Source organism: Corvus moneduloides, chromosome 5 (genome assembly GCF_009650955.1).
Source record: "Corvus moneduloides isolate bCorMon1 chromosome 5, bCorMon1.pri, whole genome shotgun sequence".
NCBI lineage: Eukaryota > Metazoa > Chordata > Aves > Passeriformes > Corvidae > Corvus > Corvus moneduloides.
The window spans coordinates 59,074,143-59,093,843 of record NC_045480.1 but is presented as its reverse complement, the minus strand read 5'-3'; the positions used below and the strand labels follow the sequence as shown (position 1 = coordinate 59,093,843).

General features: G+C 38.4%; 1 protein-coding gene across 10 annotated transcripts in view; it reads left to right on the top strand.

Moving 5' to 3' along the window:
• Positions 1-19,701, top strand: part of SLC10A7 (solute carrier family 10 member 7) — a 148,982-nt gene that overhangs the window by 9,227 nt on the left and 120,054 nt on the right. For 9 of the 10 annotated variants that reach the window (XR_004240070.1, XM_032108481.1, XM_032108478.1 and 6 more), the window contains exon 4: positions 2,974-3,049. Coding sequence is in view for 9 of the 10 variants with exons in the window: in XM_032108481.1 (XP_031964372.1) it covers positions 2,974-3,049 (76 nt within the window). In the remaining variant the exon portion in view is untranslated. Of the gene's footprint in view, positions 1-2,973; positions 3,050-19,701 lie in introns of those variants that run through there. The other variant, XM_032108484.1, reaches the window with a different exon arrangement.

Genomic DNA, 19,701 nt, shown 5'->3' with positions numbered 1-19,701 from the left:
GTATTTAAGGGACATGATCTGTTGCATGCACAAATGTAATTGTATGTATATGCATGCACACGTGTAAAACTGTGTGTAAAACTAGAGATGTGTGTATTTTTGCAAAGAAAAGAAACACTTGGGCATTTATCTCTCTAAATGTGGAGCCTAAACCAGGCTCATTTGTCATGGAAGTGTGTCTGTGTCTTACTAGTGAGCTGCTATACTTCTGTTTGCTTCAAGCTGCCTTTCAAGCACTTGTTCCTTGAGTACTGCTTCTGATTTGGCTGTTTTATCTTTTAGTGCAGTAACTCTGTTGTAGTGAGGTCTCATTGGAAGAATGATCAGATTGAGGAGTTTAATTAAGGTAGCTTGGTTGGGGTTTTTTTTAAGAGTGCTTTCTTGATAAATAGTGCTGTTCAGGACATGCTCAGAGCAGCAGGCACTGCACTGGGAGCTGTACCTTCAGTGTGAAGCAGGTGCAGAAGATACTGAGCTCTGTCCTAATTCTAGGATAACACATTTCAAAGCAGGTCCCTGTGTGTGTGTGAGGAGCTGATGTGAGGGACTGTGCTGTGGCAGCTCTCTGTAACCAAAAGTTCATCCTAATGCCCTGCAGTTGTAGCTTTTATTCCCTTAGAAACACTAAAGTCTATAAGAAAAACAGGGAGGGAGCAAGACAGGTTTTGGCAACGTTACTTCCTTATCACACATTTAGCACAGTTTGTAGTGGTGGCTGGATAACAGCCCTCGAAAAGGCCTGGAAAAACAGGCATATGCTCTCAAGGGCATGCAGCACCCTTTGGCAGCGTGGCTCCCCTGGGCACTGCAGCTCTCCACTGCTCCCTGCACAAGGTTATTCCTGAAGGGCACAGCCCACAGTGCCTTTTACATCTTGCATCAGAATGCATGGTAGATTCTCCTGTCCTCTCTAATGGTGTTTTGCTGTAAGTGTTACTTGAGAGGCAGATTCAGATGGTACCAGCTTTTCACCTGTATTTCTACAGCTAAGTGGGTTTTTTTTTCTTTCCCTCCTCTCTGTCTGGGATGATATTAGGAGGTTTCTTGCTTTGCAATTATTTTGAAATCTTTAAAATAGAGGAGAAACTGACATCCTCCCAAGAATCTTATAAGTTACTTTTTTTGTTAGCTGACTGGGTTTTGCATTGCCAACATCTGTTTGAAAAGGAGCAGGAAGCAGGTTATTAATGTATGTACAGATTCACCTCTTCTCCACTTTTAGCATATAGCATTTACAGCACAGGTGGTAAAGCATGAGATGCAAAGATTGGGTGTAAGATATGGCTTTGGAGATTTCACATCTAAAACATGTGACTCCAGACTCCACTACTCAGTTGTCTGTAGTGTTATCAGCAGAACAGCAAGTGTTTGGACCCCTGATGTTAGCACTCATAGCATGGCCTGATACAGTGGAATATTTCAGTTGTTGGTTGTTATCTGTAGAAGTCTGTTGGCCTTGAGAGCCAACAGAATCTCTTTGTATATCGGTAGAATTGTGTACTTGACGCAAAACAAAAAAAATAAACTTTACAGGTGCATGTTCAATACACTCAAAAGTATTTCCATTTAGTGTGTACTAGGTTTTTTTAGATTAATATTGCTTGATAGGGATTTTTATTTTTAATTCCAAGTGTGTTATTTTCAGTTTGAGAGGGTTAATGGAGATTGTATGATTAAATCTTTCCCTTATAGTATGGAAAACCCTGCCAGCTGAGATGAATGCCCTTGCACACATTTTGTACCTCTCTGGATAACTTTGAACTTAATCCACCCCTTATTAGAGCAGGTGAGAAGTTCAAGGAGCTGGCTGCCACATAGAAGAGAGATAACAGTATCACAGTGTAGGGGATGGACATCAGAATTGCCATGTGTTTGTTTGTCTGCTGTATATTTTCATATATGTTTCCAAACTTTCCTGCACCGTTTCTTTTTCCTGTATTTGTTTTCTTTTCAATATGAGCTTATTCTGCTGTGTGCTGACAACTCTCTGCTGCCTCTCTCATAGCTTATTTCCCTGTAAGCTGAAGGTACTGTGTGCTTCCAAGGTAGTGCTTGGCACCTTGTGGTTGGATTTATATAATGCTTACATTGGTTGCCTCTTTCCTCTCCCACAGTGTCTGTAGCTGATAAAGTGAATACTGTCATTGTCACTTACCTGTTTCTTCTCTTTAGCTTCTTTTATATTTGCAGAATATCAATTGCACTGTAATACTCCCTGTTGCCTGGATTTAATACTTTTGTTTGCTACAGCTTTTTGACACTGCCTTTCTCGGGGGTTCGACTGACATGGTTGCAAATGCAAAGTAGTTCACCACTAGTAATTGATTATTCTGAACTAGAATCTCAAGCTCCAATACTTGAAATCATATGTAGATTCCACACTTTTGGGGATTTTGCAAACTATTCTATTCCATGCATTACTGTTCCTTCCAAGTTAACACAGTTTTTCTTCAGAAGCCCTATTTTACTTAGCCCCAAATTTAATTGTATTCTATTGTTGTGTGGTTTTGTGGACTACTTTGCAACAGCATTTGTGTACACATCAATAACTTTGCTGCACAAACAATGCCAAAAAATGACAATAATAGGGTATGTTGAATTTCTAAAGTGTAAGAGAAAGCTGTTGATGATTTAATGGCAGTCAGGTGATTTTATCAGGAAATCTGTGGTAGATGTATGGAGACCTTTGTGAATGAGAGCAACAGTACTACAGATGGGGAAGTGGAGTGACAGAGAGGTTAATTTGTACTTTTTAAATGGTGACATGGCTCTTCACTGTGGTGATTGGTGAGAGATGGCACAGAACTGCTGCCAGCAGGAGTGCCCATCCTAGTGCAGGGCTGTAACTGGTTGCAAACTGATTGCTTTGCACAGTGATATGACTTTCTACTCAGCTATTTGGTATTTTAAGGTTGTAGGTTGCTTAGTGTTTGTCTCTTCTAAGGAATGTAACATTCTTTTTGTTGCTTTCAGCTTGCAGACAGTGGGCTGCATGCCACCTCCTGTGTCTTCTGCTGTAATTTTAACCAAAGCTGTTGGTGGAAATGAGGTGAGTTTTCATTTTGTCTTTTTTAAACAGGCATTCAAACAAATATTTATTTGTGATGCACGCAAGTGGCAAAGCACGCACAGAAATGTGATGCTATTGTGGTTTGTAAAAAATTCTGGAATTAAAGCTTGGGTGTTGTGTTGGTGTCAAACAAGGAAAATAGTGATATGTTATCTGCTGGCATTGCTGAAACTGAAAGAAACTCACTTTTCTGAGGTGATAGAAAGGTTTCTGATAGAAATTAGTGTTGGGAGATTTCTGCTGGTTGCTGTACTGTAATTCCTAACCCTGTAATGTTCCTATTGCATAGGATGCTCTATTGCATAGACCAACAGATTTGCAGTGAAGCTCTTGCAGAGGTTGTTTGGATGTGCTCAGTATGAAGAGGTCCTGTAGTGGGAATTTCTCAGGTTTCAAGCTGCAAATCTAGCAAGGGAGATGGTGATAGAAACATGGACTGAAATCTTATATTGTTATTTGAGACTGCATGTAACAAAAATTCAGGGAATGTGGAGTTCTCTGACGGTGATGCCCTGCAAAATTCTCAACAGATGGGAAATGCTGGAATAGAAGTTGTTGGTATAAACTCAGTTTGGTCATGATAAATTTTTGCCTTAAGATGGCACATGCTGATGTGATTTCAGACTCTTCATCCACAAAGCACTTCTGTTTTCAAGGTGAATGGCATTTAGGAAATTAATCCAGCTGTGCTAATTAATGAGCTTGTTTCCTTTAGATTTGCTTCCTCATAACTGCTGAAGGTGGAGGAGACCTGGTAGGTGTGGAAGGGAGGGAATTAACATTGACAGGTGGAATTTACACCCGAGGCTGTTGGGATGCTATTCTGAAGGGTTAAAGGCAAATCTTAATTCAGCCATAGAACTCCTGTGTGAGGTTGGGTGGTTCACTTCAACCACATGTTTTAAATATGGCCATTAGTTGTGAACTTCTCATTTTCTGAGTTCAGGCTCTTGGGACCGATTAATGTCAGCTTTGAAAACACACGATAGCACTGAAATAGATTGAAGTTGTACTTTGTACTGACAAAGTGCTGTTTAATTGCTCTATCCTCTGAAGAGAGACCCAAAGTATTTCAAGTCAACCATCTCTAAGTATGGGCAATCTTGATGCACATCACTGTCTGCCAGTTTGCTACCTTGAAAAAAGAACCATAAAATTGTCTGATGGAGGTGCTGGGGAGTAGTTTCTTAAGGAAATAATTCAAGTACCTAATAGTGATCAACAAAGAAATGAGAGGTTTTTCCAGTTATGGTTGTACATGTAGATGCTGTAAATTACACAAAGATGTCACGTAGCAAACAGGATTAAATGAGGTATTGAGTGAATGCTCATTCAGTGTTAGCACTGTCTGTACTATCCTTAGACCTCTAGAATAAACTACAGTAAGATTGGTTAGTTGAAAGCAGTATAATACAGTGTGCAGGAGGGAGAGAGGTGCTTCAGTTTCTTGACCAGTAGAATGCACTTTTTTATGGGAGTGTCCTTCTGGGGTGATGAGGGTGTGTGCATTTTATACCAGCTGAAAAATGGTTGCTTTCTATTACATGATTGAATAAATCACTTACAGGATAAGCTTGAAACTCTGATTCTTCTGTGCCAAAATGGTGTTGGAAGAATGTAAAAATGCATACCTTGTAGTGAGTTTTACAGATAGTTGCTGACAGCAGAGAGGGTGAATCAAGAGTTGGGTCTTGGGAATTGAGAGTTCTCAGTCATGCTCTAAGAGAGCATGTAGAGGAGAAACTCTCTTTAAACATGCTCAGTGTAGACAAAGCCTGTGGCAAAGTTGTTGCCAAACTTGAGCATGTTTCCAATGCAAGCATATTTTTGGAATTTGATGTTTCTTTGTAATTCAGACTAATTTTTCTTCTGAAGATCAGAAAATCACATCCCTTATGCTAGGATGAGGGATGAAAACAGTCTTGCACCTCTCCTTGCCAAACTTCACCTAAGCTGTTATTGATTTATTTCTTTTTCTGATATAAGCAGAACACCGCATTTTTTCCTGTTTCAGTTTGAATCCACTCTGATATACGAAGAATTTAAACCTGAGAGTCAACTGGAAATATAAGTGGTTATACTGTGAGAGCATTTGTTCATAATAATGCTTCTTAAACTGCTTTTGCCTTGACAAGTGTGTATCCCTTACTTAGAGAAATTGATTTGTCTGAGGATGTATCTACACTGCATAATGTAATATGAAGATAAATTAGCTTGCTCAGAAGGAATATAGCAAGGAAGCTCCACATGAACTAATTAGTCTGAGAAGTGTCCTGCTGCTGCAGAGTACAGGCACACCCTCAATAAGTGCTCTGAAGACCTTTTTGGACGTCTCGAAACACAGCACTTAAGAGCTGTGGTGGTTGCCTGTGTTCTTACAGTATAGAGGGGTTTAGGTTTCTTTGTCTAAGTAGAAATGGCTGTTGAATGTCAGTTTGGACTTGGGTTATTCTCAAAGAAAATCAGGCACTATGTCATGGTAGAAGTAGTACATTTGGAGCTGGGGAAACGTGGTCTCTATTTTTAGCTCTGTCATTAACCTTTTGGGTAAAACAGAGTGAGTTACTGCATCTCAGGGGTTAGCTGTGATGCATAATAGCACCTTTGTGAAGTGTTTGAAGAGCAGTGCTGAAAAAACCTGATGTAAGATTTATATTTTATTGGTCTGGGACAGGGTAATTAAGTATTTGGTCAAGTGCTTAGAAGGTGATCTGCATCATTATAGGCTACTTGGGTGGTGGGTTTTGCTGCATATTAATTGGAAAATTTGGTTGTGAGATAATAAAAGGGAGACTTTCTTTCTTCTCTCTGTTTTTCCTTTATCCTGATTTTCCTTCATTCCTCTTGTGATCTTTTCCTATGTTATTTTCATTAACCCTGCAAGCAGCTTTCTAAACCAGCCTATTCCTAGCTTTTGTCACAAATACACTTAGTTCATTAGCAAAGCCAGTTTCAAGTACTGAATTCAGTTTGATGCATATGAAGCCCTATATGAACAAAAAAAAAGGTTCATATGTTGACTGGTGAAAATGATGAGGGGTCACCATAAGAATCAAAATCTAATTTTTACTTTGTTGATATTTTCTCAATTACTTAGTTGTTTCTGTCAATCAGTCTCATGATTTGTGTAGAGGACAGTCCATGAAGTTAAAAAAATTGGAATGAAAACCAGAAGGCCTCACATTTGTTCTTTGCTCTTGTACTGTGAAGGGTCAGGATTTTAATGGCATAGCTTGACAGCACAGAAGGCTTTGTTGTGTCATTTTTTTTTCCAACAAGTCTTGTAGTTTTTCAGTGAAATTATAAAAACAATTTCTTTAAAAGTCGGCAATAGAGACAAATAAATATGTCATCATTTCAAGGCACTGTGAAGACAAACCTATTAAAAGCTCAGAGATACTCAGACAGAAGTGCTGTAGAGATGCCAAATATTACTACAAAGTATTCAGACAGCAAATGTCATACTCTCCTTAAGAATCAAAGTAATGAAGAAAAGAGATTGAAAATTAGATCTATAAGTCTATTATCAGTTTGGGAGAAGAAGCAATTTGTGATGACTTTTATGGCAGCTTAATGACATACTTTTGAAAAGTGTAACATAACAGGCAAGAACTGTGATGGAATTGTACGGATAAATCGTGTCAGACAGCTCATTTTATTGAGGAATACTTTGGCTATTTTGCTCGCTCATACACCACACAACCACTGAGGGTTTTTTTGTTATTGTTCTGTTGAGTTATAGCTTGTACAGAACCTCTTAATCAACATGCTCCTTTATTTTTTTTTGCAACTTTAATGTGGCTCTGTTATACCCTTTTGTAAAACAATGTGTTGCATATGCAAGACAAGATTTTGAAATATAAAACAGGCTACAATGAAGAAAGCTAGAGAGGTGTTAATGAAATAAGGTATAAACTAAAGAAGTAGTTCTATTATTGATTTTTAGATTTGTTTTTTGAAGCAGATGTAAAATTTGCAAAGTCCACATCAAGCCTTTCTGGGAAAGAATCAAGGGAGAATAGCAACATCTACCCAACAAATTATATACAATAGTTTTAAATGACATTTTGAAAAACATAGCATATGAATAGTTTCTGAGAAATGAAGACTGGAAAATTCCTTTGTTTGTCTCTGTATTTTTTGGCCTTTTTTTTTTAGTAGAAATACAGGAAAAGTGAACTCTAACACTACTGTAAAGTCTCAGGAAAGATATTGATTTCTCTAAAAATATCTGAAGTTCTTTGAACTGTATATACATGTACATTAACCTTTTAGAAAACAAAATAAAATGAATAAAAAGAAGTACAAGCTTTAATGGTTTATGATTCATACACTGACTGATGCACCAGTGTACCATGAGTGTTTACTCTTGGAAGGTAACACATGAACATTATGAAACAAAATTGTTTAAGATCTTCAAATAAACTAAATGTGTCCTGATGTTTAGTTGTCTTCTATAATATAGTTCTTCCTCTCTAAATAGAAGTCAGTAGTGTTGTCTAAAATTTAATTACCAGATTGCACTTAAAATATTCATTTTTATATGAATAACCATATCCATGTTTTGTTTATGGAAGGATAATTAATTGAATTCTATTGTTTTTAAATGTGATACCATAAAAGGAAAAGAAGTATAAGGGTTTTCTTCCCTTTCGTAAGTAGGAAATGTTGTCTGCCTACACAGATTAAGCAATTCTAAATGAAAATATAACTAATTCTACCATTAGATACTACACTGAAGTCTCTGGGAAGTGTGTGGGTGTCGGAGGACAAATTTAGGCAAGATGTCTGTACTTCACATGTACAAATATAAAGAACTAACTGTGTCAGCATAAGCCTTGTATGTACATGGGAGCTGTTGTGCTGTTAAACTCACCCACTCTATTCCAGTATTACAGTCTAATTTTTTATGTATCCTAAGAGTTTACTTTTCTTTTATTGTTGCTGTGCTTGGAGCAGATGGTTTTTATTGAACTATTTATTGATACTTAGGGTTTTTTCCTTCCCTGAGTGGTGTGTGCATTTTGTATCCATCAATGCATAGGAATAGCCCAAATTATTACTTAAAATATGAATTTCATCACTGTAATCTGTCCCAGTCATGCAGCTCCATTAGATATCTCTAGAGTTCTTCATGTCTTCTATAACCCAAAGCAATTGGGAGTCTTTGGGTGTTTTTCCTTCCCTCACTGATCTCCTTTTGTTTATCATTAGTAGTTGTAATACAAACCCACTGGTCAAACTGTTGAGATTGGAGGGGATTTTCAAAGGCATTCAGCTCTACTCTTAATTCAGTGGAGCAAATGCAGGCTAGCATGAGGTGTGTGAAATCCCCAGTCAAGCACTTCAGCTCCAAACTCTTTACTTTGTACAAAGTTTCAGATTCTCCAGCACATTTGAAAAGCAGCTAATTTACTAACCCAAGGTGTCAGTGGTTGAGTTAGACTTGTGGTAAGATATAATTTTTTTCTCTGGTTGCCTCTAACTGAGTGTCTTTCACAGGGCTCATAAGGTGTCCAGTGGAAAAAGCCCATCTCCTACGCTCCTGGGAGTGCAAGAGAGTAGGGAAGTGCAAGACTTTCTTAGAGTACATAAAGTTGTGCAGTTAAGATGGATAAAACAGAACTTGCAGTCTTGTGCATGTTCAGCCTTCCCAAATCTGGGGTGCTTGTAGCAGTTCTGCCATAATCTAGAAAGCTGTAAAATAGCCTGTTTAAATTGTACTAAATTGGGCTGTGGCTGGAAGCTACCTGGAATCATCACAGCCTTGTGTTTTTACAGCTGTGTTTGCACAACTGGCCTAGATCTGACTTTGTAAGAAGAGTGTTTTTAGAGGCTTTGCTGTTGCTGTTCTGCAGTGCTTGTCTGGGAAGCCAGTTTTTGTCTGCTATGGCACAGTCACTGACCCTGAAAGCTGTTTGTGGCATAAAGAAGCCAGGACAGAAGCAGAGTCTTGCTCTCACGCTTGACAAAAGTGGCCTTTTAAAGAAAGGTGGTTTTGAATTTGTCTTGGTCTGCAGGTTAATTCAATGTGAAGTTACACTGTGCAAGAGCTTCCTTCATTTAGTAGTGAGTGCTGTATGAAATGCGTTGTGTATGCCAAGCAAGCATTTTTAACTGTGGACAATTCAGAAATACTTACATTAAAGTACTGCAGATAGTGGGGTCTAGTGCTCTAAAATGCGGGCTCTGTACTCTTTGCTGTTTAATTTTTCCGCCTGTTTGAGAGAGGGCAGGTATTTTGCTAGCAAGGAAAGTGTTACCCACTCTCCCTAACTCAGCCTTTGAAGATAAAGGCTGTTTTGGAGGGCAGTGAAAACTGCAAAGATTATTCAGAAAGTTACAAGTGACTTGTTTTCAGTGGAGTGCTTTTTGCATTCTAGATTCCATTGAGCACCTGCATTCACAGTGTAAGGGTGGTTTTCTAATGAGAACCTTTCTTTTGGCAAAGCAGTGCAGTTGTTTACTGGCACTGAAACCCAGGGACGTGCTGGGCTCTGGTTCCACTATCCCTCACCTGTTGCCTTACAGCTCACTGCAGATACATCAAAATTAAACAAATCTATTGAGAACAAAAAATGCCGTTTAGTGGATTTAGTCAAGGAGAGCATTGTTGTTCAAGTTCTGAATGCTGTCTTGTAAAGAAATAACATTACGTTGTTTCTCCTTTCTTAATTTTGTCCTTTTTGTGTTAAAATCAAAGCCTCAGGGTATTTCAGGTGGAAAAAAATTTTTTTCTATCCAAGCACTTTTTTAGCTGGCATGAATATTTTTGCTTAGTAGCTAATAAGAATATATAGGAAAGAAAGCAATCAGGCTTGCGAATCGAACATTTCTATAATTTCTTTTCTTTAGCTCTCTTTTTGGGTGTGCAGTATTAAGTCCTGATTTGGGGAAATCGAAGCTGTAAAACATGAACCAGGATTTTCAGTTAGAATTATTATTCTCAAAAGAATTTTGTTTCTTTTCAAGGAAATTAGATTTATTGTCCTTTTTTTTCATGATTATGAAAGAGCATAATGAAGGTTTTTGTCTTCTAAATTGTTTGTCAATTTATTCAATATGTGGTAAGAAAATGTGTTTTATGTTGTATGAGGAAAACCTCATTTGTGTGAAGACAGAACAAATTCCTAGGTTACTTTATATACAACTAAATAAGCCCAAATTTATTTAAAATTATTTCATAGGTGAAGCTAGGATATTTTAGAAGTGTTTTCCATTTCTACTTTCCTGTTAAACTGACTTCTTGTTCATTTGTTAGTTAGAACGTGTGGCAAAATTGGAGAGCAGTAGGGCAGAAAATTCCTACTGATTCCAAAGCGTTTTTTAGGCTCCAGTTTCTGGAAAATATTTGCCCCATGATGAAGTCTGAAAAGAGCAAGCTGCTGATAAACTGTTTCTGGACATGTTGAAGTAAAGCCACGTGTTTCCTGGGAATCCTTTTTCAGGCACACGGACCCCATGCTCGGGTGCTTTCCTGCTCAGCCAGGATTTTTGCACGTGTTGCCTTGTGAGTATGTCCTTTCCTGTTTGAAATCGAGTAGTTTGCTGCCACTTCTAAATTAGCAGAGGGAGGGGATACAGCAGCACTTGGAATAGCTGGTGCAGAAGCTTAAACTCTTGGGCTCACATGGGAAGCCCCTATGAGAAGATGGAAGTTTTGAGGGGCAGGAGACTGGTGAAGGAGTGCCCTGAAATCACAACAGCACCAATAAATTATCTGTGTGATGGGGGAGAAGAAGTTTAGCTGTTAAACAAAATCTCTGCCAGCCCATCCAGTACCTCGTACTATATACCCCCTATACAAGCTGCGTTTCCAGGCTGTTTGCTTCTCTGGCATTTGTGGGTCCCCTCAGCACCCTCAGCCTGACCTCCCCAGGTCTGTGCTGTCTGCCTCTGCATCCTGCCCTGCCTCAGGGCCTTGCATGCATCTCCGGGGAGTTGGCACCAGGAGGAATTTTCCCCGAGATTCAAGGGAACAAAAAACCTGCCTTTAATTGTGGTGGGTACGTACAATAGGTCTGACTTCATCTATTTGTTTTCAATACTAAAGGGATGTTTAGTAAGAACTGCCTAAGCAAGCAAAGAAGCACTGCTTATCATCTAAGAAGTCGGCAGCCACATGCTAACTAGGTAGTCTAATGCAGTAATTCTGGTAATTATGTGGCACATGAGCTAAAGAGAATATTACTGGGCTTGCACTGAACTGTGTTTGAGCTGGTAAATTGAGAGCAACAGTGTATTTCCTGAATTAGTTTGCCAATTTATGTGCGTTACTTCCGTGAAATTTTGAAACTCCCTGTTCTGGCAGATATTGTGGATTATTGCAACAGGATTCCCAAAATGTTGAATTTCTAGTGTGTGGATGACTTTGCTTAGTTAGACTTTTTTTTTTTTTTGTTATGTTTTGTAATGTTCTAAATTCATTTTATTCAATGATATTGTTGCAAAATGTCTGTAATGTATATGGGGATGTATACTTGAGGCATACTGTGTGAGTGCTCCAGCTCCAACTGCATATCCAAAACCTTTTAAAAGGAAATCTCAATGAGCCCCATGGGACAAAGTAAATTATTACATGTGGTGAACTCTTAAGTCATAGACCAAGGTCATGGCAGTGAGAGTGTATTTCAAAAAGGTTTTATCTGTGCTTGGAAAGCAAATGAAATCTCTCATCATTAACTTTAGAATTACAGTTGTAAGAGGATTTTCACTAGAGGTGAAAGATCAAGTTCATGGCGGACATAATGGAGTCTGAAAAGTTATTTCTGAGACATAATACTGGGGCATGAAACATTCACAGAGGTTTTCACATTATTGAGTTTACAGCCTGTAATCCGGATACTGAGGATCAGAATGGTTGTACTTATTGCTAGTGTTGTGGCTTTATTTCAACCTTTGCATATGGAGATTTTTTCTTAATTATATTGTAAAGACTTTTTGAAAAATATCCTAGATTTTCAGGTGTGTCAGGCTCTCATTGCACACAGGCTACCTTAGTTATAGTAATAATAATCCTTCTATAGGAAGATAATTTAATAAACCTGAATGATCTTAATAAATTCATCAGAGCATGTGTGCATGCAGTGATGTGATCTCTGTCCTTGTTTGCTGATAGTTCACATAAGCCAGAAAGAACAAATGTTGAAGGGAAACAGGGCAGAAAGGCATAAGTAGAACTAAAGTTTTTAGAGATGTGGATTTTATCCTGTCAGTGGAAATGGGTATTCGTTTGTCTGTTTATTCAACACACTGTTTTATTTTGCTAAACTTTGCATATGTATGTGCATTACAGTGGTACTAATGAGCAATAGAAACCTGCCCAAGAGTAGAGTCTGAACCTCTGTGCCTGTGCCTTGGGACTGGTTTTGCAAATATCCCTGCCTGTAGCAGCACTCACTTGCTTACAGAGTTTACAGTGCTTGGCCTGTTTGCTTGCAGAAGTGGTGAAATCTGCCAGTGATGTGCTGCATTTAAAAGCAGAGTATTAAACAACCATCACCAAAAATTAATCAGTTTGCATTTGTGCTTTTGCTGTCTCGAAGGTTGTTGCACTTACAGGAAAGTTTTGGCTGTTGCAGTTTTATTTGGAAGTCCGCTTAGTCCTCTTTTCATGCAATTTCACTTTGGGTTAAATTTAAAGGTTTAGCTGTTTTGTTTTCTTAAATCCTTCCATCTACTTCGGAAGAGGTATTTGTTTAAAGGTGCATTTGTTCCTCAAGTTACAACTGCAGATGACAAGCATGTACATATTTTTGGCAAGTGTTACTTTAATTTCTTTGGAAATATAACCTAATTCTACAGCAGTAAGGTTTTGTAACTGGAACTACAGCAAGTCAGCTCTAAGAGTGGCTATCAGGTTGTATTCTACATGAGCAAAGTATTTTGCTTCAAATCAAGTGTGTTTTTTGGAAACCTTTCATATAATCAATGCGTAAGATTACTTAAAAGTCCTTTAAAAAGAGGAAGCATAAACTGGGTTGATAGGTTACCTGTAATTCAAGAAACGGCAGCATTAATATTGGACATAAAATCTCAGTTCGGATCTGTGCATGTGCTTTATGCTTCTGTTTTAAAACGATGTGGTCAAGCAATTTAGAAAATATATCCTATAATATTTTTTCTGTACTGTTAATGTCATATGTTATCTCAAAAACACTTGCTGTACTTTCATTATCCAAATGGCCCGGAATATTGGTATTGAGTGAGACTTTCTGTGTAGGTTATGTCCTCTAAGGTGTACATTTTAATAATTTAGTCGATGGCCTCTCTTATACCTTTTCTTCTCAACCAGCAGCGTCACCTTTTTTGTGCAGTTGTGAGGCATTTCTGTTTCTAAGCATAGTCACAAATGTCTCTGACTTATTGATACTGGGACGTTTCTGCTGTTTGCAGCACCCGTGCCAATAACTTCTGCATGGCTTGGTTCTCTGCAATTTGTGATCTGAGGAACTCAGATCAAGAACAGTGGATGGTATTTGTAGGTATGGAATACACAGAAAAATACTCACTATTGTACAGTGCTGTGCTCAAATCCCTTCTGCAAACAAGTCACTCCGGGGCATCTCTGCTTCATAAGGGGTCTGCTGTCATGACCCCTTGAGTAACAAATGTCTCAGTTGCTACATTTGGGTTTTCAAACCTTCCTGAAACTCCCAGTAGATAAAACTCTGAGTTTTGTCTCAGCTTCTGCAAATAAAACAAAATACCTACCTTGTAACCTTGATTTCTTTGTTTTAGTTGATTCTTCAGCATTTTTATTCCATTTTCTTGAAATTTGAAGTATTCCATTAAATTAGCTCGGTTTTATAGGTAACAATTTTTATATGTATACAAATTTAAAACAGTAGCCTATGCAGTAGTTTTGTGTAACTTTGTTTTATGTAAATGTGAAATCCTAGAACATAAGGATACTTTATAACCGAGGTACTTTGTGAGTCTGACAGCTCTGCTCTCTCTGTGATCAGGATTCAGATGTGCATGTTTGTCTTCAGAATGTGTAAAATTTTCCTCATTGTCTTAGCAGCACAGTTATGCTTACCACCCTCCCAGTTCTTCCCCCCTCTGGTATTTTTGCATAATATAAGTCCTCGTGCCCATTGTGTAAGCAGCATTCTGCCATATCTCCAAGTGATCACACTGATATTAATTTCCCTCCTCTTCCAAACCATCAGCCAGTTGCAGCATGCTGTGTGTCATCTTCCCTACTAGTATAAAACCACAGTGTAAATCTGTAGCAGTCTTCTGTTTCCCTGACTGTCTGGTCCTCATAGAAGTCAGTGCTTCCAACTTGTGAGAGGCTTTTATACTCAGACGAATCACTTGTCATGCTAACTTATCACACAGTATTTTGTGAGGTGGATGGCTCATTTAGCAACACTTCCAGCAGGCTATATTCATGGTTTCTTTATCAGCTTGTGGGTGTTTTTGTTTGGTTTCTGAGTAGTGGGTGGCAAGAGTGTCTTTTCATACTCTAATAATTTTCTGCAGCCTAATGCAGATCTGCCATACAAGCAGATTTTGAAGAGATTTCTTGTCTTTCAGGCTTCAATTTCCTTCTAAATTGTTTGATGCAAGGCAATGGAAAATTTCATTTTGTCAGGTTATTTCCCCCTGTGGAACATATTGTAATATGCTGAGATTTTATTCTGAGCCATCTCATTTCTTAGATATTTTTACAAAACTAGAAATAGTTGAATTGGGTTTTCCTTCTAATTAGCACATGCCAGCTGCTGCCAGAAAAAGAACACCTGTGCTGCTAGTAAAGATACCTGGAAACTTGGGCATGATTCTTCTCCTTTATCCTAGAATAAATCAGATATTATTCTGTTGAAATCAAAGCAATGGACTGAATCAGTGTAGGTGAGAGTCACAAAGGAAAATTTTATCTATTTGATTTCTAGTAGGTGGATTCCAGGGGCAGTAATTGGTGTGGTGTCCTTATGCAAAAGTGTGCAGCTGCCACAAATGCCAAGTAGATACATAAATAAGTAGAGAACTGCATTTTTGTCCACTGTATTTTCATGTTAAATGCTTTTACTCTTTTTAAAAATATGGTCTTAATTTCAAATAACTGAAACTGCCTGTAAATTTAAAATAGAGAAGTAAAAACAAGTATCAGTATTGTTCATGTTGTAAATGCTTCTAAAGATAGAGCTTTATTTATGGGTTAAGTTTATGTCCTTATCTTGAAGTTAGAGTAATTGTACTTATCTCTAGGAAGCATGTTCATCAGGAAACATCACTAAGCTTTCTCTCTGCTATCTCCTTATGCAGGTATTAGAGAAGTATGAAGTCATTTTATTAGCTGACAAACTGCTTAATTACAAGATAAGAAGCAGAGCTTTGCTCAGTGAAGGAAATGTGTAGTTCTTCCACGTACATTCAGAAGCCTGTTCCCTCCAGCTTTCATTGGAGGCAAAGGCAGCTTCCAAAACCCAGGAGAATTTAATCAACATGGTTTATGTTTTCTCCTGGGTTTGTTCGTACAGACAGAAATGAAACACAGAAATAAAGCACCTAAACCATGAAGAACTGCACAGTATACATGTAGTCAGCAGTGAACTATAGAGCTATAGTGTAAAATGCCCTAGACTGGGAGAGAGGAAAGAACATGCAGCAGTTGTATATACAGCCTTTCATATATGTAGATTGAATCCTAGTTAGGATTTAGTACTTGGGGGGGATTAATGGTTCTGTGGTGAGATCAATGCTTGAACTATATGCCATTTAAAATACTGCTCATTGAACTTTTTTTGGTGTAGACTAACTAGGTTCTTGGAGGAGTTCTTGTTCATGGTGGTTTTACTAATGTCCAGAATGGCTTTTCCTCTCTCTGTTCCACTGTAATGACAGAAAAATGGGTACTATTCCATTCTATTTCCAAATTAGGAAAAGTGTGAACATGGGTTTTGTTTGAAGGCCTTTTTTCTCTGGAGTTTGTTTCCATATTTGATTTGCTTTTGTACGGACATCTTGGCATTCCTGTCATGCTACAGTGCTTCCTGCTTCCAGCTGTTGAGCTTTTGGAGAAGGGCTGTGGGGAGCTTTATTCACTATTAGAAAACCTCATTGAGGAGCTGTAATTTTGTAGTAGATAGTGCCAGGTAGCATTAGCTACCAATGTTTGGATACCCACAGAATATAAATCAATACTTAGAGTAAACAGAGGAGCATTTATGTTCTGAAGCATTTGCTTATTTGCTGTTGGAGTCCTGGTGATGGGATATGGCTTTACAAATAAGTCTCTAGTACCTATGCGTAGGCTGTAACTGCAGTATTTAACACAATCTTACAAAAATGTGCCTTTAGGCACTGTGAGAAATGTTCATTAGAACATGTATATAGTTTATAGTTTGTATTTTACTGCATTTGATATGTAGGATTCATGTGAGATTTCTTTGCTTTTTGACTGCCTTTTCCTGTGTGTTTGCATGAAGTAGATATTGTGTTCTTTTGTGGAGTATTGCTTGTCGTTGGTTTAAAAGGAGTGGAAGGAAAGGCAAGTGTGTGGGATGCACCTCTCAAATTCTATGGCTGGTGAAGACAGACGGTATTAGGCATCTACAGTGCATAAAATACCAAAATTAAAATTCTGCCTAGCCTGCACTTTATTTTTTGTTACTTTATTGATGCTGACTCACCAATAAGACCACATGCTTTTTTAAATGCATTAGTTTGACCTGTTCTGCCTTACAGTACTTTTCTTGTTACACTGCAGTCTGGATTGTTCTGCAGTAGGCAATGTATTAATAAGTACAATACAAGTTTTTACTGTGATGGTATGGAATGTTTTATGATGACTTCTTGTTTCTGTTGTGTAAAGCATTGTAGCTACCTGCAAGCTGCAGCAGTCACAGAAGTCATCAATTAAACTCTAACAGGCTGATATCATAGCAAAGCTTTTAGGACAAACATTTGTTGAGCACATGTTACATAGAGCATAAAAACCAGTTTATGTTGTCCTGGTGCTGCCAGTATTTTAAAATTTAATTATTTGGACTAATCCACATTCACTCTAACAACATACCATACAGACAGAGGAGAATTTGCTTAGTTCATATTCAGAAAGAAATAGCTTAGCATTTTTCTGCGTATCTCACAAGTATGCTGAATTTTTCAGGAGTTTATTGACTGTTGATATGATGCAACTAAAGCCAGTGGTGCACAGGTTCTTTTCTTATTGGTCCAACTGTTAGAGTGCGTTAGGAAACTGCTGAAATACTTTGGGGTAACTTTTTAGTGTTGTTTGTCCCACTGAGAGGGGAATGTTGTGGCTGGAAGGAAGCAGGATAGCTGTGGTGTGAGAAATGTGGAAATAAAGAGAATAGGATGCTCCGTAACAGCAGGAGCACCAGTAAAGTTTAGCACATGATTTTCAAACTGCTTCTGTCTGTAGCACTTGCTAAAGGTTTTCTTTGGGAGCTGGTGTGATATGACAGGTTGTTCAGAGGTTTTTCCATAGCTTTGTTCTGAGCACTTTGAAAATACCCTGAAATGAGGCAAAGTTAAATCATATGGGCCTGCCTTTAGAAAAGCATTAGAATCTGACTTTATTTCATATTCATTCTTTTTAGCTTGCTCTTGCCAATGGAAGGGGAAAAAAGGTGTGGTGGCTGATTTGAAACAAAAGGACACCCATACAGAAGTGAATTCTTGCCGTTGTTATGTGCTACCCCTGGATTTTAGAAGTGATGCTTATTGGACACACATGGCTCCGATAATGTTCCCAGTATGGGCATGTTTAATTGCTCTCAGAAAACCACATGTGAGATTTCTATTTAGTCTAGGTCTAAGTGCCCTGGTTCCTTGCGTTGCTGAGTGCAGGCAGTAAGTGAACACTGGGAACACCTGGGATGCAGGAGCTCTGCTGTAGGAATAGGAAAAGAGCCCTTTGCGGGGCTGCCTGCAACAGCTCTTGTCCAGCTGCCAGTGGCACATCTGATGTGACCTACAGCAATTTGGGCAGGTTGGGAGTCTGGATAGAGGTTGTGGCAAAACGCATGTAGCCTCTGATGGTGAGAGAGCCTGGCCTTGGAGTTAAACCTTCCTTTGTCCATGTTTGCTGCCGATTTGACCCCTGTGGGCTCCATGCATCGTGAGCTGCTCAGTGTCTCAGCCTGGAGCAGCCAGTCGGGCACTCAGCTGGATCTGTTGCAGTTGTCAGAGGTCATTCTTCAGGGATAACAGTGCTGGCAGCTAAAACCTGTGAATGACTCAAAAACAGTGTTTGAGGTGTTGGAGTATTTTTTAATAGGCTTTGAAAAACATTGTTTGATCATGCAGCATGTGTTGGTCTTTCAATAAAATCTTCATTAAATCCACCCATTCCTTACAGGATTTTTTTTTTTTTTTTTTCCTCTATTTGCCTTTGTCACATGTTCTTGCTTGGATTATCATTCATTAGCTTCTCCAAAGAGATTAACAGTTCCTTAAAGCAGGATCATGTGCATTCTGGTGTTCTGTGTGAAAATGGTGCTGGAGAGCAGAGAAGCCCTGGGATCCCTATAGAAATTTGAAGACAATTTTGATACTCTGGTCCACTCAAAAAATCTGCTGATACTGTAATGTTTTTTCCCTTGCCAGGACCCTCCTTGCCTGGTGTCATTTTTTGAGCTCTCCTGGGATGAGATTAGTCTAAAACAACAAAGTAGCCAGATGTCTGGTTCTGAGAGAGTCCCAGAGGCCAGGGTATGGTAGGCAACAGTAATCGCTGGGGGCTGAAGATCAAAGATACCTGAGAATTACTTATGGGCACATACTATGTGTCATTCCCATTATTAACAGTCTGAGAAAATTTGTATCCCTAATTAACCCTTTTGTTGGTTAAATTTTCTTGCCAGTACAGTCCTGTCTGTAAGAACTATTTGTTCTTTTTGATACTGTTACATGTTAGTTAAAAAGAAAAGAAAAGTAAATTAAATACTCTCATAATACCAAATTTAGGTAACTCATTCAGATCTTTTTTATCATGGTCGTTTGTAAATGTCAGAAGTTAGCATGATTTCTCATTGTTTACTGTGCCATCCTTTGGGCTGGAGTCATTCCTATCCAGAACTGTGTCAGTAATGATAGTTAACCTGTCAGGGTAGTGATTTTAGTTTATTGCTTCCTAATAATCTAAAATGAATTAGTATCTAATTCCAGGGACGGGATGTCTGCATATCATTGCTTTCCCCCTTATTGGTATTTCTAATTAAATGCTAATTAATATTTTTAGTGATCAGCACTTGTTCGTATTATACATTCTGAAATAACAAATTGAGACTCTAAGTGCTGACTCTGAATTCTGGTAGTGCTTAGCAATGAGTGGCTCCTGGAGAGAGAGAAAAGAGGGAGAAAAACCTGATTGCGGCCTTCTGTGCTTTTCTTTTTCTATCCTCAGGTGAAAATAGTGAGTGGCATATCTATTTTACTGAGTAATAACATTCTCTGCTGTTGTAGAATTGAAGACTGAACAATTTTCCCTAACTTTCGAATAATAATATATAGTTATTAGAGATACCTGTTGTTCTGGTCTCTGAATTTCACTGTCTTTAACATGATACAATGTTATGTGTGATAAATACTGTCTGTGCATGTTTGAGTGTGAGTTTCTGGTCACACTAAGTTTGTGTGTGGTTCAGTGTCTA